The 27,051-nt window shown below is 37.1% G+C and overlaps 1 protein-coding gene across 13 annotated transcripts in view; it reads right to left on the bottom strand.

The window, feature by feature from the left end:
* Positions 1–27,051, bottom strand: part of pou2f2a (POU class 2 homeobox 2a) — a 64,488-nt gene that overhangs the window by 5,022 nt on the left and 32,415 nt on the right. For 4 of the 13 annotated variants that reach the window (XM_067426719.1, XM_067426715.1, XM_067426725.1 and 1 more), the window contains 13 exons: positions 12,143–12,211; positions 11,553–11,587; positions 10,785–10,841; positions 10,008–10,121; positions 8,346–8,588; positions 7,389–7,521; positions 7,113–7,204; positions 5,692–5,892; positions 3,427–3,568; positions 3,195–3,343; positions 1,807–1,998; positions 1,501–1,549; positions 1,264–1,411 (listed from right to left, as the gene is read on the bottom strand). In XM_067426719.1, coding sequence (XP_067282820.1) covers positions 1,264–1,411; positions 1,501–1,549; positions 1,807–1,998; positions 3,195–3,343; positions 3,427–3,568; positions 5,692–5,892; positions 7,113–7,204; positions 7,389–7,521; positions 8,346–8,588; positions 10,008–10,121; positions 10,785–10,841; positions 11,553–11,587; positions 12,143–12,211 — 1,624 coding nt within the window. Of the gene's footprint in view, positions 1–1,263; positions 1,412–1,500; positions 1,550–1,806; positions 1,999–3,194; positions 3,344–3,426; positions 3,569–5,691; positions 5,893–7,112; positions 7,205–7,388; positions 7,522–8,345; positions 8,589–10,007; positions 10,122–10,784; positions 10,842–11,552; positions 11,588–12,142; positions 12,212–17,827; positions 17,914–27,051 lie in introns of those variants that run through there. The other 9 variants (XM_067426720.1, XM_067426716.1, XM_067426726.1 and 6 more) reach the window with 8 other exon arrangements.

The raw sequence follows: 27,051 nt of genomic DNA, 5'->3' as shown, positions 1-27,051 counted from the left end.
TAACAGTAAAGCTGTCATTATTTCACTTCAGAATGCTTACTCATAATGAAAGCTGCTGACAGAATGACAAACTGCTGTTATTATTACAGTCTTCACATTTATGATCGGGGAATTTTGAGGTAATGTAGAACATTGTATGCTGGCTTTATGCAAATACCCTTGAACATTATAGAGGTATCATAAATAATAATTCATTCACAATATTTTATGATTCAAATATAAATTGAAACAACCTAAACAAAAACCTGGTTTTCAGGTTTATTATTATTAATAATAAAAAAATATATAATAATTAACACATTTACAAATGTTGTTTAAATACCAAAAGTACAATAAACAAGAATACATTAACTTTCAAAATATTTTTATATTAGTTGTTAGTTAATTAAATCAACCTAAACAAATAATTAATTAATAATAATAATTCATGATAACAATATAATTCAATAAATAATGATTGGATTAATAATAATAATGATCATCAACATATTTTTTTTAATAGTCCCGTTCTAGATCATTTACATTATGTTCAACATTTGATATTGAATTTGTACCAATTTTCAAACATTGATTAAATCAATCTAAACAAATAATTGATTGGACTATTTTCTAGTTAAAAAGTAAAATTAAATAAATAAATAAATAAAAATAACAACAACAACTGTTGTTAGTTGATTAAATCAAGTTTAATAAATAATGATTGTATTAATAATAATCATCAACATCATTTTTTAATAGTCTAGTTCTAGATCATTTACCTCATGTTCAACAAGGGAAATTGAATTTTCAAGCATTGTTTCAATATAATAAATGATAATAAATAAGAATAAATTAGCATTTACAATATTTTAGTTAGTTGATTAAATCAACCCAAACAAATAATTAGTAAATCATAATACTATTAATTAATTATAAAATGAATAGTTTTGTTAAATATTATTATTAGTATTATTTTTTTTAAAGTGTAATCTTATGTACAACATTGGATATTGCAAAATTTTAAGTATTGTTTAAAATGTCAAATGTTTAAAATGATAATAAACAAGAATCAATATATTACTCTCTTATTTAAACTAAACAACCTAAATAATTGTTTAAATAATAATAATAATAATAATTTATTAAAATCATTTATAATAATGTAATATGTATTATTAATTACTATTCTATTAATTCTCATAATTATTATTATTATTATTATTATTATTATTATTATTTCAAACGAGCATCTTCCTGCTCTAAACACATTAAATAGCTTCTTACCCTGTGTTGAGGCCAGGGCTGCCGAGACTCTGGGGGGAGGGGCTGACTGTGCTGAGAGGAGGCGGAGTCACTGAAGAAGGGGCGGAGCTCATTGCTGCATGTCCACTGGGGTTGAGGGGGCAGGCCACAGAAGGTGTGGGACTGACGGCTGCATATGGAGAGAGATTCAGTGTCTGTCCTTGTAAGCACAAATGTGAAGCGCACAACACTATTATTCATTCCAACTGCACTTCTCACCTGTTGTGCTGAGACTGGTAACGACCTGAGCCAGTCCCTGACTGGACATCTATAGAAAAAAGGAAAGAGACTCTAATTAACAAACATACATCTCATAATGACACTCTTTAATATTTTCCTTTACTTCCAAAGGTCCGATTTTCATTTTATGGTGGAACATCATTCAAACACACGACCAGACATGTCTCCTTTAAACCACACTTGCACCCACTCTCACCATACACCATCAAAACAACATTTCAACACCAGCTGTCAGTGGAAATGGCTTTGGGCCAGATCAATCGCTAAAGCCACGAGTGGGTGTACCATGTGCGGGCTGTAGCAGGGGGGTTTGTGCGTCGGTGCCGGGGGCTGAGTGGGCAGCGGAGGGGTGGCGCTGGAGGGGTTGATGCGCTTCTCTTTCTGCCGTCGGTTGCAGAACCAGACGCGGATGACCTCTTTCTCCATGTTGAGCTGCTCGGCCATCAGCAGGATTTCTTCAGAGGTAGGCTTCTGGTTCTAAAGGGGGTGCAGTGAGATGCATGAGTACATGAGACATGTCAAACACCTGCACTCAGGCCAAGACCAACTTTGATAGGACACAGGGCCTATACGTGTTTAATAACTGCTATATTATTTGATAATGGAACCGTTTTGGTCACATGCTTTATAATAAAAGTTTCTGTCGGCATAATGCCAACCTGCAGAATGAATTATGAGTAAAACAGCAGCATGAGACGCCTCAAGAGTATTGGCTGTTTGCCTTGACTTGATCTTAGACAGGTTTCCTTGGAAAAATGTATCATTCTTAGCTTACCAACACAGGTGTGGTACTTATCAGATAAAAAGTGTGAAAATTCTGGTGGTTCTGTGACTCGTGCAGCCATAAAACTAAACTGTATTAAATATGTATTATTTAGTATAAAACATTGGGGTGATCTAGAAATGTGTGAAGTTTGTGACTTGTCTCCTTTTTTGGTTTTTAGATCCACCTTCTATAATTGCTACTTGGTGTTCCACTTACCATTTAAACCAATAAACATTTATTATTATTATTTTAATAATACAATTATTTTATTTTATTATTTTATTTACAAATTAACATTGCAAGCAAGTTATTATAAGATAATATTAAAAACTTTATTATTTATTTATTTATTATTATATTTTGGATTTGTTTGTTATTTTTTATATTATATTATATTATATTATATTATATTATATTATATTATATTATATTATTCATAAAAATATCATGCTGTTTTATCATTTCTTGTTTTTGCCTGGTTGGGAACCACTTTCAAACTACTATAAGTGTCCATTGACAACCTTCTGGGAGAGATAGGTAAACTGCCCTATGATATTATATGTTTAATAATGCATGCAAATATGCTCAAGCAATACTTCTACAATCATAAGAAGTATATGGGGTTTAATGTTGTGACATAATTTTTATACTGTATATTGCAATAAATTAAGTCTGCTGCTAGACTTCTGTTTCTCCAGAGAGAAAAAAAATGGATTCAGCATTTTCAAAAAGAGAACCAATATTTGTTTTATCACGAAACAGCAAAAAGGAGGTCATGAAGCCGAGGTGTGCTTTGCGGAATGATCCAAGTCAAATCAACGAGTCATTTGAAAGAAATATGATTTCTGTAGCAGGAAATTAAAATCTCGCAACACTCGGTGGTATGGTGTGCGTGTTCACCACTAACCGAGATGAAGTTGCGCTCCAGGGCAATGCGGACGTTGGTCTCGATGCTTGTGCGTTTCTTTCGACGGCGTCCAGGCAACCCTTCAAAGCCCAGCAGAGGAGAGGACAGTGAACTGGGGCTGGGCAGCATGTTGTCTATCGCCATGGTTTCTGTAAGGCAAACGCGTGCATAACAGGAAATGTAAAGGATCCCAACATGAAGCACTAATAAGAAAACAGACAATAACACACACCTGCATCGCTCAGCCATTTCTCCAGCAAGGGTTTGAGCTTGCACATGTTCTTGAAGCTGAGGTTGAGAGCCTCGAAACGCGAGATGGTGGTCTGACTGAAGTCATTACCGTACAGCTTACCCATGGCCATACCGACGTCCCCCTGCATGAAGACACAGAGCAGAGTTGTTTTATCATTTTATTCCTATGCGGACAGGACTAGTTTAGCTTGAGGACAGGCAAGCTTATGTTTCACAGACATATTACGTGATTACTATGGAAGCTTGTTTCTGCCACAGAATAAAAAATAAAAAAGGTAATTGCGACTTTACAATCTTTACAAAACCCAATTCTGACTTCTCGCAATTGCAAGTTTACATCTCGCAATTCTGACTTTTTCTCTCAGAATTGCGTGGTATTATTGCCTGAATCTGACTTTATAACACACAATTGCAAGTTTATATCATGCAATAATATCTCACTTTATCTAACTTTATAACTCGCAATTGCGAGAAAAAAAGTCATAGTTGTTTGTGATATAAAAAGTCGCAATTAACTTTTAAATAGTTGTATTCCGTGGCAAAAACAAGCTTCCATAGATTTCAATACAAACTTGCACAATGCCTTTTTTCAGGAAAAGTCCAGAAGAAACTCTTCGAAGAAATCTAATCTCATTCAGAAATGTACGTGGCATGTTATTTTCTCACAAAGCATCTCCTCCTTTATTTTCCTCATTGAATAGCCTAGCTAAAACTTACATTTCTCAGGTAATTAAATTAAGGAAGTCTGATCCCAAATAATACATTACAATGTTTAATAAAATAAAATGAATATATATATAGTTTATATTATATTATATATTACATATGTATTAGAGGCTGACATTTTTTGATGAGTCCCATGTGATGGGAAACGAAATCACTATTAATGACATTATTGGGACGGAAAAGGAAAAAAATTCAATGTGAGTAGGTGGGACTGGGAATCGCAATAACACTATGATAACAACTATATACACAAATATATGGTTTATATAAAATGACTGTTTGGGACTGTTTTAATTAAGTTTTAATTTTGAACTCAATTCTAGTTGCCCTGTCTCTTTGCTCTCCTGTTTACTTTGGTGTGGCCGGTTCAGTGAATGACGTGCTCCACACCCATAACAGTTGGTAAGCCAATTGCCAACCACCAAGAATATAAGACAAGATGACTTCCCTCTGCACTGTGTAACCGCAAAAATCATAATTAAATTGGAGTTAGACAGGAATGCCACGCTGCAGCGACTGTCGGAAAATGATACCTCAGTTGAGTTCACCGACATTTCTGGGTAATCTGAAGTAAACAAAAAGACGGTGTAAAAATGGCATATGCCAGCTGCAAGACATTTATGTGCAATGTGTGCCTGTGTTTGTGTAGATAATTTACATGGAATTTAATGTGTCTGCAATGTTTAAGCAGGAAATTAGTTCAATAAAATAACAAAAACTACATTTTAGATGTTTTATTCAACTAAGTGGGCATGCTGTGATCTATACTGAATTTTCAACTGACAGATTCCATCCCAAAAAAAAACACAACACTGGAATGGGAGGGAACAGGTGTTATTCTTTTGGTATTGGGAAGGGATGGGATTTCTCCCCGCTTTTTACCCAGGATTGGGATGGGATTTTTTGTGAGAGTGGGATGGTAGAGGTTTGAAAATCCACTCCTGTATCACCCTCTAGTATGTACGCATGCATGTGTGTGTGTGTGTGTGTGTGTCTTAAATAGAAATACAAAGAAAACATGATTGTTCCATATTATATACATTAAAGTTAGATTAAAATGGCATTTAAAATAAATGATTTAAATTAAAATAAAGATTTAAAACTGTTCAGAATGACCATTTTTATTAATGCCACCCTTAATTATATTATTAATTTTACCATGTATATGATAAGGATCCTTTATTTCAATAGGCACTATTGGATGAGAACTGAAGTGAGCTGGACGATGACATCATTGTTTTCTGCAGAACTACTTTATAGATTAATAATTGATGATCTTTACAACGGAACTGAATCAACACTGTACTGACTCCAACTGACTACAATTATTTTCTTTTAGAGCAGCTGTACAGCCAAATTATCATCACTGAATGAATCCTTCTCCTGTTATCACTATAAAGCTGCTTTGAAACAACCTGTATTGTATAAAGCGATAAAGGTGACGTAACTTGATATTGACTGCAACTCAAAAATAAGTGTCTTGTTTTTAGTGTAACGTTATCTTTCAAACTGTGTGCACCTGTGTGAATCCCAGTTTAATTCGTCTCTGTTTGAAGGTTCTGGCAAACTGTTCGAGCTCCTCCAGATCGCTGGGCTCTTCGGGATGTGGCGTCACCGTGGGAACGGAGCTCATGGGCGGGGCTGAGGAGGGGGCGGAGCTCACAATGCTCTCCACGCACTTCTCCCTCTGCAATGACCACAGCCTGTCGTCAAGATGATGCTACAGCACAGATTGGGAAAACACACTACTTTCTCAAACATGTATCTACTGTGAGACAGAGCCTTCTATTTCAAACCAATTCCAAAAGATTCCTTTTTTTATGCATAAAATGTATCTCTACCTCTGCAAGGGAACAAATGTAAATTGATTTAATAGCACACAAACGTTCACATTTTATTTTTACGTTGTTAAAATATTAATAACCAGGCACAACTGATTTCAACATTGATAATTACAATAATAAATGTTGAGCAGCAAATCAGCATATTAAAATAGGTGTGTTGGACATGGGCTGGATGTAACCGATCAGCGAGAGTAGCCGCGTACAGGCGGAGAGGAGCTGCAAACGGAGACTACATGAAGAGATGTTTTACTGTTATAAAATACAGATTTGTGAGCATACGTGGAACTGAAGGTATCCTAATAAATGTGAAACAAACAAGCCTGATGTCAAGCGGTGAATCTGGCCAATCGTGAAACAGCTGTCGTCATCAAAAATGTATAACCGGAATGCGCTGCTTCAAGTCAGCCGCCAATATGAGGTCAAACGAGTCTAGTGATTTCTAAACGATCCTGAAACTAGAGTAATTGTATCATAGGAATAAATTACATCTTCAAATATATTAAAATAAAAACAGTTCTTTTAAATTGTAATATATCACAATATCACTGAAAAAACAGCCTTTAAATGGTCAAAGTCCAGCCAGGACTTTGACCATTTAATTGCAATAAGCCACGAGCTGTTTGAAAGGCGGCTTTATGAGAGCACCACTTGTGTAGATCAGCGGTGCCCCACGCTTTTACAGTGTGAATAAAACAAAATGGAATGACAAAAATTTTGCACAATACAAGCATTATTTAAACGGAGCGAACAAGATGAGACGAGGCTTTTCTATGTATATTTCACTAACATAGGCAGCACCTGAATGTGTCAAACTGTCAATTCACCATCGGAGAGAAGAGAGAGTGAGAGCAGCTGGTATCAGTGTATCGATACTGCAGAAAAGGTGTACTGGAACTGTTTCAGATATGTCCGAATCGATACATATCGAAATATTGATATTTTTGACAAGTCTAGCATACAGCAGAACACACTACATCAAATACTGTACAATGCAGTGTGCTCGACCTTCCATTTCTTATGCGTCTCAAGTAAAATGCCGATTAATTATACCACTTCCTAATTGAATAAGCAACATGTGGTGGGTTTTGTTACATACCTGTGCTTGAAGTCCCAGTCTAGGTGGGGTGGTCAGGAGACTCCCTGGGCTTTGCTGAGGTAGTGAAATCAAATTTGATGTCGAAAGCAAACCTGAGAGAGCATGAATGACAATCACTCATTATATATGACACTGTACACAACTGTTATTGGTGTCACAGAGTCAGCTATTATATGAAATAGTGGTAGTGCACACACAGGGCAACAGGGTGCAGTTTCAGTGTTTCCACTGACCCCTTAGCCATGATAAAATAATGTGTGAATAGGCGCGTCTTACCTTGCTGACCCTGCTGAGCCTGGGCTTGAGGCAGCAGGAACTGAGCAGGGGACTGAAGAGGATGACCTGGCATCAGTACCAACTGCTGTAACTGCAACAACTGCTGAATGTCCTTCAGAGAGAGACAGAAAGCCTTATGAGGGTGAAAAAAGACAAGCGAGCAAGTCAAGACATGGAGAATAGGTGAACACGTCCAATTATGTTTAAGAAACAAATGTTCAGGGAAAAAAAACTGTAGATCTCTTTACTGAATATTTTAACCCTAATCTCATTTCACATTCTGTAAACGACAGACTATATAACAAAATGTTTCCTTATGTGTCAGGAACAAAATATGCATATTTCACACATTCATTAATACGTAAATTATTTGAATGTATTTAATAGATTTGAATAACAAAAATAAATTATCTATAATTATTTATTTAATTGTATTAATTTAATTTGTATTTATAATATTTTATAATGACATTTTTTATAACTGAAATACCTTTTTTCATTAAATTGTAACTACATATTTAAGTTACTTATTGTAACTTACATTGCAAGAGTAATGTAAACATGTTATATAATTTATGGTAGCACTTTATTTTATAGCACAGTCCTGTTTCACATGTACATACTACGTACTATCTAGGTACTAACCCTGAACCTAACCCCTAAATCTAACTTTAACCCATGTAGTTAACTTACGCAAACCTGTACTTTCTTAGGAAAGTACACTGTAAGTACATGTAAGTGCATGTACTGTAAAATAAAGTGCCACCATACTAATCTATATACTAATGGACAAATTGCAATAATTTTCTTTTCATATCTGACCGCATCCCATTGATGCTGTTGATTAATAATATTTTTGACCGGGAATGTTCCCTGAATTGAATTACAGAAAATGCAAATCTAGCCTCCGATAAAAAAAGGCACTTTCCTAAAACGTACAGCCGTAGCAGAAAGTACCTGGGCAGTGAGCTGGATAGGCTGTGATAGAAGTGGAGGCGGAGCTTGCTCATGTTTGGCTTGAGACTGGGCTTGTGCTGCTGCCTGATTGGCCTGCTGCTGTTGCGTCTGTTGCTGCTGATTGGCTGCGGCAGCTGCATGGGCAGCATGCGCAGCATTTGACTGCTGCACGGCTGCGGCTAACAGCTGCGCTTGAGCCTGCTGCAACAACAGCTGCTGCTGAGCAGGAAGGAGAGCGGCCAGCTAAAGTGAGGAAGAAGAGGAGCGAGGGATAGACAGAAAAGGTGGAGAAAAGAACAGCGTCACCGAGCAGCACAGCAGGCCCTGAGATGGCATCCACAGCATGGTTAAGCAATGAAGGTTATACATCAACCGAAAGCAAGTAGCATTTAGTTAATAGAAGCATAGAGCAAAACAGAAATAGAGCAAAAGAGAGCAATCCATTTAATAATTTTATTTGTTGTCATTCTGAGGAATTTCTATGTAATAGAGCAAAGTTTACTTCCAAAGCAGGACCAGAAGAAGTTATTTTGCCCCAAACTCACACTACGGACCCTTTTCACATTTCCGGGTTCTCAGAAGCAGAAGTAATAGTTACCATAGTTGGGTAAACTTCTACAGTTGTGAATGGGAGATTATAGCAAATATAATTTGAGTGTGTGTGTGTATGTATATATAAAACACAAAGTATAGTGTTGAAATATAGATTTAAAAAAAAAAAATTTTTTTTATATATATATATATATATGAAAAACTATATCAACACAAACATCGCTATTATCCACAGCCTGTGAAAAGGGTCCATTAGCTGAAGTCAAAGTGCCATAAAGCCAGAGTTTAGATCTATGAGAGAAGTAAACTAAAAATGGCTCATATTGTCTCTGAATACCTCTAATGTGATACTTTATATAAACTTTAACTTAAAAAAAAAAATGTCATATGAAAACAAATCAAGAGTATTTTAACATTTTTTATTATTTATTAAATGTATTTTTAATAATATTTATTTAAAAAAGAAATATTTAAAATCTCAGGGGTGCTTTATTATTGAAAAAGTAAATAATTTAAGGCATAGGTTTGAAAATGAGACATTTTATCTTTCACTTAATAAAATAATAAAATGAAGTTGCAAACAATCAAATGTTATTTTTAATTGCTTAGTGCAGTTTTGTTTCCCCTTAAAGATCCTTCATTCGCTTCACTTGTGTACCTGTATGTCTCATGTGAATGTGTGATTGTGGGTATAGTAATACCAGAAATATTTGATCTTGTTTGGACATTTTTTGGTTCAATGAGGAAAACACCTTATTCATTATACTAAATGTTATTTTGGAAGTGAGTGTTTCGTTTAGGGAATAGAATATACAATTGTACAGTATCAAATCATTATGTCAATGGAAAGTCCACATAAAACAAAGAAACTCAATGTGTGTGTGCGTGTGTGACATATCAGGACACAAATGTGTATAATGTCATGGTATGACAGGTATTATTACAAGGAGAGGGTGACTTATGAGGACATTCCCAATGTCCCCATTTTTCAAAGGGCTTACACATTTTTTTGAGAAAGTAAACTGTGCAGTTTCCAGTGATGGGTAGGTTTAGGGGTAAGGGTAGCGTAGGGTTTTGTGTGTGTGTGTGTGTGTGTGTGTAAGCACATACCCCTGCGAGCTGACTGCCTGCCAGCATGAGTTGTGTGTGTGGTAGAGCAGGCTGGACAGGAGGAGGAGGAGGAGCGTGAACATTGGTCATCTCAGCGGCCTCCTCGGCTTTAACCTATAAAACATGCATATATATTATTAATGACAATAATACATGGAATATTAATAATACATATACACATAAACACTAATAATACAATACCCACACACACACACAATCAAATAAAATCATAAATCCACTACTACAACATGCTAAAATATCGTTTTATTTATCTGTATTAACACTGTCGTTTATTACTGGTACAGCTAATATGCAAATCCACAATGTCATACTAAATATCAACTACCGATTACGCCTACTACCACTTCACGTCTTTTCTAGGCAAAGACAAAAACCACACAAGTACATTTCCACACACATTCAGTTATTCATTTGATTACTCACAAATTCAAAAGAAGAGGAGCAGTGAAACTTGTTTAGTTCTGTAAATATCCATCCAGAGTCTCTCTACTAACTGCACCAGCCCTGCGATCGGTCGATTTTTCTGTTTTTTACCTCACTTCTGATTGATCCAGACTCTTTTATACGTTTCATGCTTCACAGCTCACTCTCTCTCCTTCGTGTAAATTGCCTGGCATCCTGTTAGGAATGCGGCTTGAACAGACTAAAGAATTCGCATTTGCATATTGCAATGTGAACGTATATTACCCGAGGGCATCCATGTTGGCAAACGTGGTCAAAAAAATAAGCATTAGGCATCAGCGCCCAAACACACACCTTTGTGTTACTGGGTGCAGGAGACAGGCAGAAAGGACTCGTTTTCATTGGCTGGATCTGAATGAGACAGAAAAAATCATTAGCGACAAACATCACTGCACTTAACTGGATAGCTTAAGCTTTGATAAACGATCTAAAAGAGAACAAATTTAGGCTTAAAGAAACAAACAAAAAAAGTTTAGAAATTCTTCACTCAGAAATTGCTAGTTATGGAAGAAAGAGCAACAGATTTAGTATTTTCTTGTAAAACATTCTCTCCAATAATCTGTTTTATTTAGAACTTTTGTTGTCAAATATCAGTATTAAAGCAGCCTGTTTAATATTCATTCAAAGACTTGAAACAGCTGTAAAGTTCACTCCCTCCCCCCATCATATTCTTCATTGCATTTATCCATATTGTTATTGCAGTTAGCGACAAACTTCAAAGTGGGAAAATGAGCATGTCAGCCACGGGACTGTCCCTGTAAACACTTGGGACGGCATTTGCAAATGACGAATGCTACGTGTAATTAAAAGAAACGTTCAAGCATTTTCAGATGCACTCTCGTAACAATCTATAAGCTTCCTTATTAGCTACAGCAAGACAGTTGATCTGTCATATTCTAAATATTGGTATTTAGTTTTTCCTCAAAATCAAATCTTTGAAACCCCTGATTTAAATGTTTTTTGGAGAACCTCTCATGAGCCCTCTTTTTTTTGTTTGTATTTCACACATTCATTGAGATCGAACAGCTAACATACAATTTTCTCCTAAAGATGTTCACTCACCTGATCGCTGGCCTCTGGACTGTTCCTCTCAGAGTCTGTAAAAAAAAAACACACACACACACACAAGGACACATCAGGTCAGAAAAGTGCCTCAGGCTCCAGCCCTCACATCAACAAAAGCGTGGTCTGGTTAGCCAGAGGCACTGCATTACTGGAATACCATGGAGCGTTTAACCTGGGTTACCGTATACTGCTGTGTGTGTGTGTGTGTGTGTGTGTGTGTGTGTGTGTGTGTGTGTGTGTGTGTGTGTGTGTGTGTGTGTGTGATCAGATCAGATCAGATTGAGGCCACGGCTGACTAAACTGTTCTGTGTGTGGTTCAGACCAAGTGGAAAATGTGAGAATTATGACAAAACTAAATCTAATTTCATCACACACAGACTAACACATCTAGGAATAGTCATGAATCACAGAAGTGTACACGATTGAACATGCTTATACATGCTATGTTTCTCTCCCACAATATCCTCACACATACCTCTAAATCTCATGATGACTTTACTTACTAATAACAATAATATCGATTTTATAGACAATACATTTAATCATTTAACATCTTAAAGCACTCGGAATAGTAGTAATATTGTTACCTGTACTATCGACTGGAAACTCAGTCCCCGTCTTATCATCATCGACAGCTTTAGACATCCTGATATCTACTGAAACAGAGAGAGGAACTGATTGAAAACACTTCTTGTATTAGCTTTTTTGTCAGTCATTCTTATATCATCAACCACATAAAGGATGATTGACAAATCAACTGTTTTCATCATAAGGCTTCAAGGTTTAAAACATTTAAAATGTATATAGGTGCTGAAACCGCTCCCCTTTTCTATCTTTTTTTAATCCTGCTACTGGCATTTTTTAGCAAAACAACGCAATTACAACACTGTTTTCGGCTATTGGACATCGTGAGAAATACCTAAAAATACCTATGAAATATATATTTCACATATATATATATATATATATATATATATATATATATATATATATATATATATATATATATATATATATATATATATATATATATAAAATCAATTATTTAATATTTAACGATTAATAGTAACATGCATTGACACCAGTTAAATAATGTAAATCATGAATTTTTTATTTGGATTACATTTTTGGATTCATTTTACTCAATGATTCTAGGACACAATTTACAGAATCATTAAAAATTACTGTAAAATGTATGTAAAAATTACAGAAAAATTGCAAACATTTTAAAATTTGAAATCCCAAATATTCTCTTCTGCTTGCCAAATAATCAAAATCATTGATATAACATTCCAAAAAGCTTGATATTTAAGTAAGCTTAAACAATATAATATAATATAATATAATATAATATAATATAATATAATATAATATAATAGCTTCATCCAAGCCGTAGGTTATTGCACCGAAACCTCTAATTGAAGAATCAAACACTTTGGTGTCAAAAGTCAATTTCCATCAGCAAAACTATTCAGCGTGCAGCTCAATGGCTCTATCCGTCTTTCCTTTGTCCTTTACTTTTCTATTTCATTCTGTTTTGGTCCTGTTTGACACTCTCTTCATCCTAATACAGCACCTGCGCCTCCCAGAGAGCAACAGGGATGGAGGGGCATGTCCCATCCTGCACGGCATCATTCATATAGATACACACTCACGTACACACACAAACAAACACGAACACACCCGCAATAGCTGTTAATGCGGGCAGGAGAGGATTTCATCCCGCGAGAGCACGTGTTGCACTTCGCAGGAGGATAACAGCTTTTCTCTTTCTTACTCACGGTGAAATTGATGGCCACATCAGACCATCTACACAGCCATTTCCAAGAGCAAATTGATTTCCTTGTCCAGTTCACTTATTATTAAAGAAGTTCATATTGCACGGCTAGAACGTGCATGAGCAAACATAAAACCTATCGTATGTCAATTAGTAAAAAGCTAAACATAAAAATAACACTGTAAACACAATTTTAACCATTTCAGAGAACACGCCACGGCATCAAAAAGTAAACGCAGTTAATAGGAATTCATGTTAACCAATGATTAACAGTTATTATTTAAACAACTAAAAATGCACATTTTTATGCTTTTACTAAATGCTAAAATGCACTAAAATAAAAAAGCTTTAAACATTTGAATTTACAAATGTTAGCGTGAATTTAAACAAACCTCATTATTAAAATGACATTAAAAATGATCAGAACTTAAACGCATAAATTGATGATTGCACAAAGTCAGTCTCAACAATATTTACACTTCAAAAACCCACACACAGAAGCTAATTCTAGCCCTGATATTACAGTAATACTCAAATAAAGGTGCGTTTTAGTAGTGTGTGATATGTTTCTTAAATAAGTTCTTGCAGGTCAGTGACTCACCGGAATGTTTTTTGCTCAACTCTCTTTGTCCTCTGATCACTCGATGAGAACCGCTCCTTCACTCTATATGCCACTATGACGACCGTGGGCGCTTTTTTTTTTTTTTTTTTGGTGTTTCACAAATTTCACTTGCTTTAGTCATAGAACGCAAAGTCAAATTAAAGCCACTTTCCAACCGAGGCAAACGAAACCTCCATCCTCCGCCGCCCACTGCAATCGAGTGAGTTACTAAATTAAGATGAATTACTCACTGATATTGATAGTCAAATGATTGGAAATGAAAGAAAAGATTGATCACCTGCTTCCAGACAGTCACGCTGGAGAGGTGAACTAGAGACTGCGATCGTAAGCACGGTGTAAATCACGGTCAATGTGCCACCGAGTTATTGTTTCATGATGCAAAGCCGCCAAAGGCCTAGAGGGGCGAATATGACACGCTGGTTGCATAAAACCGTCTCACACTTCCTTCATCTGTGTGTCTGACGAGAGACCCTTCACGGGTCCAGGAAGCTTTCTAAGATCCACTAAGAACTTCTCATTTTCACTTTCTTTACAAAGCCATCAATTTTCTGATGCTTTAAAGAACTAAGATAGCAAAATCTGATATGATGAACCTGTCATATAATCTAGAGAACGTTTATGATCTATAATAACCATACAGCCACTCAAGAAACCTACACAGCAAGTGTGTGGTTAACACATGGTCAAATGAGGCTGTAATAATTTAGATTAAATCTAGACAATAACTTAACTTAACGCAGAGAAGATATACAATAAAGAAAACGTAAGAATGGGCTGTAAGAAAAGTCTGTAATAAAGCGTCTCACATACACCATAAAAAACTTTTTTAAAAGTAGAAAAAACTTAAATAAATTACATTAAACTTTTTTTTTTTTTTTTGGCTGAATCTTGTTTAACTTGTATAACTTAAGACAAGAAAGACAGTTGAAAATGACTTAACAGAAACACTTTATTTTAGACTTCAATTCTCGCTTGCTTATTAGTATACATATTACTAGGATATTGGCTGTTTATTAATACATAAGCACATATTAATGCCTTATTCTACATTCCCGTATCATACCTCAACTTAAATGCTACAATACCTTCCTGAGTAATAATAAGCAGTAAATTATGAGTTTATTGAGGCAGAAATCATAGTTAATAGTGAATATGTGTTCCCGGTTTAATTTTTGATGAGTTAATGCAATATAAAAACATTTGTCATAACTCATTGATCATTTTATTATTTACAGTGAACTGTTAATATGAAAGAATTGTCCATAGTGATTATGAATTACGCATTGCATTGTGATTAAGGGTTAAAGTCAAATAAAAACAATTTCTTACAGTGCGTTACTTATAAATGCCTTACTGTTCATATTCATATAATAACCTTTATATTAGCCTATATAAATTTATAATATAATATAAAAAACGTTTAAAGGTTTTTTTTTAGTATATTTGATGAACACAGAATTTGTCTCAACATTTTAGTCCATAATTATTGCCAGGGCCAGCTTACATATCAATATCAATGATACATATCAATGTGTTTGGATAAAATAGACTCCTTAAAATAGAGGTAAATAATAAACAGAAGGGCATTTTACTGTAGCTACGCTAGGCCTAGTTGAAAGATTGTAGTTCAGTAAAGACTGACCTTTTTATTCAAAGGCCACAATGACTAATTAACCAAAACCCTCACGAAGGCCATTTGGAAATATGATTCCGATGATACTATTGTTAATGATACACAAAATAGTGTGAAAAATGTTGAGGTTGATTCACATGCCATTGTTTCTGTGTCAGTACCCACAAACCTCTGTGCTGTGTGAGTCAGCCTAGTGTCACCCCATTTCCTGTTTAAAACGTGTGGCCTTCCACTCACTCTCTCTCTCTCTCTCTCTCTCTCTCTCACACACACACACACACACACACACACACACACACACACACACACACACACACACACACACACACACACACACACACACACACACACACACACACACACACACACACACACACACACACACACACGATAGATATTCTTGGAAAAACTCAATCAATCAGCATCAGTCACATCTTAAAGGGTATACGGCTGACTGAGGGAAACAAATTTACTTTAAGTCATGTTCTTAGACTAAGAGCCTTTGAAAGCTTGTATCATATTTAAATGATTGTTTTTAAAAATGCACCTATTCATTCATATTAAAATGGGAATGCAAATTCTGATAAAATACAAACTTTTGATAAAACCAACAGCCATATACATCTATTTAAATAAATGTTATTGTAAATATGATTATGAATACAAGTTGATTACATTTTTATTTCAATTATAACTTTATGCACGTTATTTTGACCAAAACTAGAGCTATAATAAATATTGCTTTAATAATCAAAGAGGCATGGAACTTGCATACATTTAATTTCATATGTATTACTGTAAAATAACTGAATTATTACTAAAAGTTCACACAAAATATTGATTTATGGTAATGTAATGCTCTGTATATGATTCAAAAATAACATCCAAATAATATATATATAAATATAAATATATACAAATATAAATATATATATATAAAAAACTGCAAATGTTGCGATTTAAACACTTCGGCTACAGATAAATGGTAAAAAAATAAATGTGTTTTATTCATTTTTCTGCAGACATAGCAGAAAAAAGCAAAACTGACACACTGCCCTGATTACAACGTAATTTACTCCTGTGAACCATCACAGTAAAAACACACACGCAAAAACCAACCGTTCACTTCACAATATCTCCTCCCACATTCAAATCTAAAAGCTCATCTTTTCTGACAATATCAGGCTTCTCCATCTCTAGCTGCCTATTTTAACTGTCATATTTGTGTTATTGGGTTGTGATTTATTTATTTGTAAGTAACCTAGTGTGACTGTCCAATGTCTGGTTGTTGGTTACAGAGTGACCTTGAGTATAGGAAAGCTGCTAAATAAATAAAACATACACTTTACTGATGTTTCATACTCTTTGCCTCACCTCTCTATAAACCTATACAGTATATATAAGAAAAGTGTACACATTGTTTACATACACAAGGGCTCTACACGCGGCACCAAACAAGATTACACCTCATATACAAACACACACACTGATATTCAAGTCTCTTGCATTCCTCTAGAGATTTGCTCCTGACATTTCATTACTTTAGGCCTCAGTCCAGTTAGTTTTGATGTCCTCTCATTAGCAGAGTCTGTTAGTGAAGGCGAAGCTAATTAACCTTGCGGCCCCCCCTCGAGAGATCATTAGAGGGAAGGAAAGCGAGAGAGATAGACACGGACTTACCTGGAATTCAGACATTTCGCCATAGCCGCCATTTTATAAATAAACCACAGCCTTCTGTCTGCTTCGTTCTGAGACTCTTAACAGTGTGCAAGAAACTCCACCTCAAGACACCTTAATGCGCTGACCAATCACCGCTCTGCAGAACTCATGCAAATTGGATATTCAAACTATTATTTGAATATTCAAGAGTACTGACTCAAAACTTCTAGCTTGAAAATTGCTGGCTGTGTCAGTTCAACTAATTGTCACACGAAAGAATGAATGAGATATGGGCTCATACAGTCACTCTCTCCTCATTTCACTCCCACATTGTCTCTCCACCCCCAAACACCGCTGTATGTCACCCCTACACTTCCTCTGACATCTTTAAACACAGGTAAGGGTGAACACACACACACACACACAAGGAAAAAGTTATTACCTAGAGACATATATCAGGTAGAATATGTGGTTATTCTGTGTTGCTTTGTTGTGGGCAGTAATTAAGTCTGTTTGAAGTGAAGTAGCTAAATGTTGAGAAAGAAGGAGGAAGAGAGAGAAAACGAGGGAGAGACACTCACAGCTCTTGTCAGCATAAGAAAGTGCTGGGGTGGCTGGAAAGTGCTCATCACAAGAACGAAAAACAAGTGTATATCATTTTCGCTCTTCACACGCCTGTCTTTTCCACTGCTCGTTCTCTGTGCGCTAAAATAACCACATTCGCCCAGTGAAAATGAAACTGAAGTAGCGCAAATGAACCGCAAGGGGGCAGCGGTACCTTTAATAATCATGCACGAAACCAGCTTTACGAGCGGCTTTACAGATCAAACGATCGATTTCTTATTATTTTTTCGACTTTTTAACTTTCTTTGTCATGTTTATTTGACATATTTAAATGCTGTGCTTTTGATGAATAAAGCTGCTATTTAGTGTACATGCGTTTTAACTCAAAAGGGAGACCAAATAGGCTATTAAACCCGATAGTTTTCACAGATCGAAAGGACGTTTACCTCAGATATTTATACCTTTTCGCGTTTATTTTACATTTTACGGGAATTTAATTTCCCCGTAGGATAAGTATGTTCGACTTGTGAGTTTTGTGAATTAAGAGAGAATCCGACACTATAGCCTATATTATGTCGTTTAACAGTTACCTAGCTTAGGCTACTTGAAATTTTCCCTGGCCATTTTAATTTACGTGGGGTATTTTTTATTTTATTTTTTACGTCTAGTAGATTTATATTTAGAAAGCTGCTGTTTTGTACTGTATATAATTGTTATAGGCCTATGTACAACATAACTTATATTAAGAGTTTTAGGCGTTTAAAAGGTTAATGATTTAAATGTTAATATACCTTATCCGGGATGGACGCCACATTTGAAACATTCAATAAGCTGAACGGTCTATATCACGTCTAATATTCATTGTCTCAAAGGTTTTCATTCCCCCCCAATACTTTTCTTATTTTCCTCATTACATTAAACGCATATTCTTTAAAAAAATATGGTGCCTGAATTCAGTTATTACAGCATATATTACATAACATTACATAGTACAAACACTACTAATACTACTAAAACTTTTAAGTGTAGTAAGAAAATGTTTGAGATTTTTTTTTTTGTGTGTTACTCTAATAATTTAACCGTGCAATATCCAAGCTATACAACCATCAATCACCTACACATTTGTTTTGAAAATATATAGACACACTTTCACACTTTTTTCACAAGCCTCCACACACACTTATTCACACGCAGACAGGACAGTTGATGCGTCCTCTGGTAAAAGCCTTTTGCCCGCGCGTTCATAATGGATCTGTCTTCTGAATATGTGTGTGTGTAATGCTCAGGGTCACGGTCAGGGGTTTAGCAAGTTTTTGGGCCTCCTTTTATGTACCCCCCCAAGCTCTTCAGTAACGCCTGTCAGGGCCGTGACAGACGGCGCGTGGGTGTGTGTGTGTCCGTGCGAGGGACTGAAAGAGGGATGCTGGGTGGCGTGTGTTAGGGTCAAGGGTCACTCCGCTGCACACCCATCTTCACCCCCCCATTCCCTCCCCTCCCCCCGGTCTTGCCCCCCTTGACCTTTGGGGAGGCCAGTGAGGGGTACGGCTGCCTCGGAGGAACAGGAGGCGGGGTCTCTCTCAGGGACAGCTCTATAAATAACGCTGGCCTGCTGATCATAGACTAGTTGCGTTGCTCCAATTAGTTTCGATGTAATTAGGTGCCAAAAGACGGGTATGCAAACATGTTTACATAGATATATTTTTTCTTCAGTCTACTTAATGTGAAAACTGACATGCAGGAGGAAAAGGGCATACGATTTTGTACACTGTAAAAAGTGTTAAACTGCAATTGGAGTCATTTTTAAACCTGATTAAACCTTAAATTCACCTTTGTTACCCAGTCCAAGTTATAATAATATTTGGTAACACTTTATTTTACAGCGGTAGTTACTATGGTAATAACTATAAATTATGCAAACTAAGTACTAAGTATGTAATTAAGTAAGTATGTTTAAACTAAGTATGTAATTAATTAATATTTCTCAGTAAATTAAATGTATAATTGCACTATAACAAGGACACCTTAAAATGTACATTATTTAGTATTTAAACCATGAACATGACAACATCGGGTTTTTTTAATAAAATCAATTTGAAATGTTACCACTTTAGGCCTATTTTTTTTTAGGTTGATATTTCCCCATACAAACAAATGAAAGTCTTGACGTCTATAAGGCTAATCATTTAACAGACTTCCATTGTAAGTGCAAAACTGGCCAACATTACTTTATTTTAAAAAAAACACACACAAAAAACAGAGGAAGTGTCAAAGACATTTTCGGTGGTAATCAGGAACATACCACAAAGAAACACCGTCCATAGTGCTTCATCCAGGAATATTCCTTTAATCCAAACCAATGCAATACCAAAACAACAAATGCGGGCTCTAAGGATGCAGTGCAAACACACACACACACCTACACACACACCTTCCCATACTTCAAGCACAGCCGTGACTCCCCTTCGTCTCAAGGAGAGATGCAGAGGCAGGTTAGGGTGTTAAATCTTATCGGCTGTTGACCTGATTTAAAGACAATGGAGCAGAACAATGGAGGGTACAGGTTTAAAAGTAGACCTCTCTCGCACTCTCTCTCTCTCTCTCTCTCTCTCTCTCTCTCTCTCCCCAACCGAAATATACTAATAAAGTTGCATCATGTTCTGCTCAGGTTTTGTATTCAAGACTCACTTCACACTTCAATAATACATTTAGTTACATCACATATACAGTTCCGGGGGAAAAAAGAGACCACTTAACATTGAGAAATCAATGTTAAGTGGTCTCTTAATTTTTTCCAGAGCTGTATATGTGATTTTTACAACAAAAATGACAACAAAACTTTACGGTAACTCTAGGCCTCGGTTGTTCAGTATATTTCTCTCTCTCTCTCTCTGTGCAGCAGTGCTGGTCAGCTGCGGTCATGACATCACTGGACAGCACAGCTCTCCAATAGGACACCTAGCCACGTTGCCAGGCAACAGCAGTGAAAGACCTGCATGTGTGTGTATGTGTGTGTGCAAGCGTGTATGTGATAATCAAACTAAAAAAAACCTGAATGTTCTGTTCCAAGTAATAAGTTGGTTTGGTTTTGTTCGGACAAACAAATAATCTTTCTAACATGTTGCATTAAAATATTAATACACAATTCAAACAAAGACACGCTGTAATTTCTGACTGACAGTGTAAATTAAATACATCATGTAGTGGACTGTAGTGATCTAAATGATGTTTCTATTTATTTTTTTAAGAGGCTTTTCAGCTCATAAGAATCTTCTGTGGTTTATTTCTATTAGTGTATTGTGTGTTTACGGGCAGCATGTCGGGAGTGTTTTCTTGGCCTCTAGCTGTGGTTGTGCGTTTCAAGAGCATCTTAGCCGCACGTGTTTCTAAAAGCGGATTTACGTAAATATATTTGTGCTCGGGTATGCGCAAGCCTCTCCGGCGGTGGGTATTTTGTATTTGTGTGTGTACGTGAGTGTCTCTCGGTTGGTATTTTGTATTGTTGTGTGTGTGCGCCTCTGCGCCTGCCGTCTCAGGAGTGTATATTATATCCGATACAGTACCTCTTTCGCGCACCACATATTTCTGGGCCGATCGATACCTCTGACTCCCTACAAGACAATAATCGCTCCTCTCCCCCCTCCCCTGTATGGCTACCATTATTACCACCCTCCCCGGGGGAACACACAAAACAGGGAGGGAGGCCGACGCTTCTACCCTTCCTCCATCCCTCTGTCCGTCCACCCCGACCCTCTGTCCTTCTATTATTTCACCCCGACAGGAGGTGTCAGAGATGGAGGGATGAAGTGGACGACGGGAAACATAAAAAAAGTGGCAGGAACCGTATTAAGATATGAGTAAACGCAGGACGAGACAAAGAGGAGAAGAAAAGTGAGTGCAGGTGCATTGTGATTGTACAATAAAAGGAGGGAATGACAGGAGAAGGCAACGAAGATTTACACAGCTGTCTCCTAATAAAGGATAAGAGGGTGGGCTCAGACGTGGAGAGAGGCAGCGTATAATTATGACCCTCAAAAGCGCAAAATTTGGAGAATTCTAAATCGTACGGCAAGTTCAAAGAGCGTACCGAATCCGACGTGTCTGCGAATCCCATTTGGGGGACGGTGTCCGTCCGTGACAGAATCTACTAAGCAACTAAACAGCATGATGTATGTGTTATGGGGGACGGCAGATTGCTTGGCGTATAGGTTTATCGATTGCACTGGACTTAAATTGGCTCTCAATTAAAGAGAACACTTATTTGACCTCTTCCTCGCCGCCTGTGCCGCACGTCTTTCTTTCTTTTCCTTCCTCACCTGCACATCCATCTCTCCCTCTCTAGTCTAAGGCTACGACCTCAAACCTGTTCCGGCCTGCTCAAACCCGGTGGCCGGTCCCTCCGCATGCCTCTTTCATTTCGGCTGCATCCTGCGGAATCTTTCACCTGCTATCAATCCGTTAAAACTACAGAGATGAATTATTAAGTTTATTTATTCAAACACTATTAATAATATAAGCAGACACAACACCTCGACTCGAGGCGGGCGAGGAGAAGTGCGTGAAAAGGGAGAGAAAAGGTGTTGTACATAGTAGTAGTAGTAGTTGGAGGGCTAAAAAAGGTGGAGGGAGAGGAGAAGGGAGGGTTAGGAAATTGGTCTGGCTAGCGGAACAGCTTTTCACCCCTCTATCCCCCCTCCACCACCACCCTCCCCTTCTCTCCCCCATTCTGCTTTGTATTCTGTGGAGATGACAGGGAGAAAGCTTTATTGCTCCGAGTTGGTATCGATCGGGGCCCCTCTCGGAGGGCGCTCAGACCTGCACATATTAAAGGCACTTTTGCAACGCCGGCTTCCTCCCCCCTTTCCTCTCGTTTCTTCTTGTTATTCTCTTTTTCTTATTTTGCTTCGCTTTCTCTCACGCACTTTTTCTTGCATCGTTCATATGGCCTGGGGATTTTTTTTTTAAATCAGAGTTTCGAGGCGCTTTGAGAGCCGGGTTGTATTTACCCGAGCGCTTCTTACACGAGTGCGGCAGGGAGCCGAATCAACAGCGGGCCTCGCAATTCAAACATGGATAAAAACACACAAACTTACAGATCTCGTATTCCCTCATCCTCAGCCTAATTTCTTCATTCCTGTCTCTATCGCCTTGCGCACTTGGCTAAGCGCTAGTTTTGATGTGGGCTCAACAAATGTCAGCGTTCCTGTGAAGGGAGGTGAAAAAGTGACAAAAGGGAGCGAAATCGACAGAGAGATACATGCTTTTCCTTTCTCTTGGAGGATCGAAGGCTGTTTTGTAAGGTAGGTGTGTTGTCGTCGGCTAGCACCGTGATGCTAACAGCACCTCAGCATCTGAAAACATTTGGAAGGCAGTGTGGAAATAGACTGACTGACAATTCCCCTGAAGAATGGAGGGAGGGGAAAAAGAGAGGGATAGTTGGGTGGATGAAGGCCCCCTCTACCCTTCGCTCGTGCCCTTGGGCAAGGTTTTTCACCCATGGTTCCCTGGGGTGTGTTCAACCTCTTCTCCTCCTCCTGTCTTTCTTTCGTCCATTTCGGCCACGGCACCTGCGCTTCTTTCGAGAGCCATCACAGGTTATTTAACAAAACTCCATTTTGAATCACGAGGCTCATGGCCACATTCGTTCTCGGACGAGCTCGGGCGAGTTCTCCTAAGCTCTGGCTGAAAAAGGTGGCCACTCTGCTGTCTAATTTTACCTCGCCCTCTCCATCAGCCTACCTTTCCACCGCCTCAGTGCCACTTATGTTCACTCACCAAATGACACACACAAACACCCCCATCTCCCCCCATCCATCGCTCGCTCGCTCACTCTCTTTGTTGCTACGTCGTCGGCTATATGGTCGTCAAGCATGGCAATTTTGCCAAAATCACAGTGAGTGTGTGTATTTGAAGGGGAAATGGCAAGATATGTGTTTTTGTGTTAAAGATGTTGAAAGGGGAGTGCGCGTGCTCAATGTGGCTTAAAAGTACTTTGTGAAGTCACCTTTTGATTTGTAGTGTGTTAGGGAACTGCACTTTCTGTCAAAAGGAGCAAACAGAACTGAAATAGATCTTATTGTGGACTTTAAAAGTAAAGGACATAAATAAAATAAAGAAATAAAGTCATAAACTGTATAAAAAGATTGCCATTGATACCAACCTATTCAAAATCTAAACTTAAGAATTTACAAAATTCTCTCGGTCTCTCTGAGTCTTTTTATGAGTTATGAAATTTGTTTGGCTCGTTTGTTAAGGAATATCCTTATTTTTAAAAGTACCCAGTCTACAATAAATGTCTTATCAAAGTTACAGTAAGAACTGTATTCGATTGATCTACAGCTGCGTATGATGTGGATGTAACAAAAGCATGTTTCATAAACTATTGGATTGTGTTGTACTGTATTGTGGAAAAAAAATGCTATTCAAATACATTTGAATAAACATACAGAAACACCAATCTGAATGTTTGTGTCTTGTGCCTTTTAAGGTATTCACTATACACACACACACTTGTTTTTGTGACATATGGGGACATTCCATAGGCGTAATGGTTTTATACTGTACAAACCGTATTTTCCATCCCCCTACACTGCCCCTGCCCCTAAACCTACTCATCACAGGAAACATTCTGCATTTTTACTTTCTCAAAAAATTTTCTCATCCTGTATGATTTATAAGCATTTTGAAAAGTGGGGAAATGGCCAATGTCCTCATATTTCACCCTCTCCTTGTAATACCTATGTCATACCCATGTCATTATACACTTTTGTGTCCTCATATGCCACATATACACACACACACACACACACACACACACACACACACACACACACACACGCATCCATATATACAGATATGCATTTAAAATAAATATATATTTTACAACATTTTAGATGTTAATTTAACAGTATAATCTATTATTGTTTAACAGTTTAACAGATAAAAAAATTGTTATATCAGAGAAAAAAATTACAACACTAGCAAAAAATTAATAGATTATTCAAATTATTTTAAAAAGGCACTAAGTTAGATACTTTCTATAAATATCCCAAAATATATATAATGCAACATTTATTTAAAATATAAATGTGCAAAATATTTTCAAATATAAACCATATACACTATACATTATAGACACAAGTATATATATATATATTTATTTATTTATTAACAGTGTAACCTATTTGCGAATAATTAAAAAATATCAATATTATTCCGATTTTTCTTTTAAAATGACATTAAGAGAGCATATTTCTGTCAGTGCCTGCCTGTATGTGTGCGTATGCACATGTGTATATGTGCCGTCTCTTGATTGCTGGGTTGTGGTCGTGCTGGGTGCCAGTGTACTGAGGTGCTGGGTGAGTGGCACATCACCAGCTGAGAGAAAGAGTGAAAGAGAGAGAAAAATGAGGAGAGGAAGAGAGCTGAGAGGCTTTGGAGAGCGCTGGTCCCCCGGCCGACCGCCATTTCACACTGGTGACCAACACAAATTGGATCAGGCCGTGTTCTCATTGCACCAGCAAAAAAAATCAGACGCACAAAATGGCTGAATCTCCAGTACCGCAATACTGGACACTGGACCACTGACTAATGAATACAAAAACGTGTGTCACAAGGTGAACAATAATAAGGAAGTCATGTATGTAAAGGCATGCATGTAAAAAAAATGAAGAACATATACATGCAACATGCGGAGTGTAGTGGCCCATTAACATAATGTTTTATAATGTGAAAGAATATTTAATATTAGAATAATAGAACATTTAAATGTAGGTGAGAGGAACTTATTTTGTTTCCTTCAGAAGTATTTATTCCCTATTTTTGCAACTTTTCTGGCAAAGTCAGACTCAACCTGATTGGATAAAGCCTAAGCCTAACATATCTTACTGTGATATTATTGCTTAATGATTTTGATTTGAAAATGAAAATGATTTTTCCCCAGCCATGCTGCCAAAGTTACATTAGGTTAAATCAAGCCGGTGTGGTTTCACAAGCAGAAAAAGTAATGACAGATTATAAAAAAATATACTTTTTTTCTTTTTAAAAGCACATGCACTGATGATTCGTGCACAGTAAGACCTGGGGGCATTTATTAATAAAGAAAATGGAGTCATTATTGATTTAATGTTGTCTTTAACACATGAATGCTATTATATGTAGCATTAACCTGACAAAGAGACAGATTCTTCTGCATGCTTAGAGATCTAAAGAACATTCTTTAATTTAGTGCAAATAAATGATTGTGCGATCGTAATTCAGTTTTGATTGAGCGGACACTTCCATTCAAGCCATCTCCGAATTTTATCAACATCCTTTCTAAGCAATGACCTTGAGCATAAAACAGCTCCATATGTAGATAAGGCCTTCGGCATTTAAAGATTTGCAAAACCTTGCCTGACAATATCTAGAGGAATGCTGCTTTTGGAAAAGATGTCCTTGCCTTTTCACTGACCTGTGATGTTTGTCATCAGGTATGAATGTCTGAATGAGTTGGATTTGAGTACATCTGGAACTACTTCTGTAAGAAAATGTTGAAAAAAAGTCTAATTGGCTGGATTGTATTGAGGATGCCTAGCCAACACAATAACCTGCAAAAAGTTGTTTAGCCAAGGTCAATGCTGGATTCATCAAATACTGAATATTATATATACTTCATGTTTGTAATCAACTGAATAAGCACAATGAAATCAGAAAATATGTACCGACTCTTACAAACAAGCTGAATTCACTATGTAAAGACACTTAATGACAAGTATGAGGCTTGAAGTTAAAGCAACTTGTGCTATCCAACTATAATGAACTACTAAATGAGTATGACGTAAAGACTAAGTTTAATCAGATGCAGCAAATGCCTACATAACCTAAATGTAACGTTATGCGTATTTGCTAATGCATGCTTTGTGTATTTGTTTATGCGAGAGCGTGTGTAGTTGTGGTGCCACGTGTTCTGCGTGTTTACACTGGGAGAGAGGGGCACGTGGGGCGATATCTCACGGCAATCGATGAGAGGGGAGCGGAAGGGGGGGAGGAAAAATCGGTAAGGAAAGCAGGTAATCTCCCGTCATTAATGGGGGGAATCCCGGGTAGGTGGGTCCTGCGTGTGTGTGTGTGTGTGTGTGTGTGTGTAAGTTGGGGGAAGACCTGGATTCATTGAGAAAAAACACAGACTGTTTGGCATCGGGAGAAAGCAGACAATTATCTGTATTGATTAAAGCCAGCCAGCCAGCAGGCTGAAGACAGAAAA

This window comes from Pseudorasbora parva, chromosome 19 (genome assembly GCF_024679245.1).
Source record: "Pseudorasbora parva isolate DD20220531a chromosome 19, ASM2467924v1, whole genome shotgun sequence".
NCBI lineage: Eukaryota > Metazoa > Chordata > Actinopteri > Cypriniformes > Gobionidae > Pseudorasbora > Pseudorasbora parva.
Note: the sequence above shows the minus strand (reverse complement) of the source record. Positions and strands in the feature narration are given on the sequence as shown.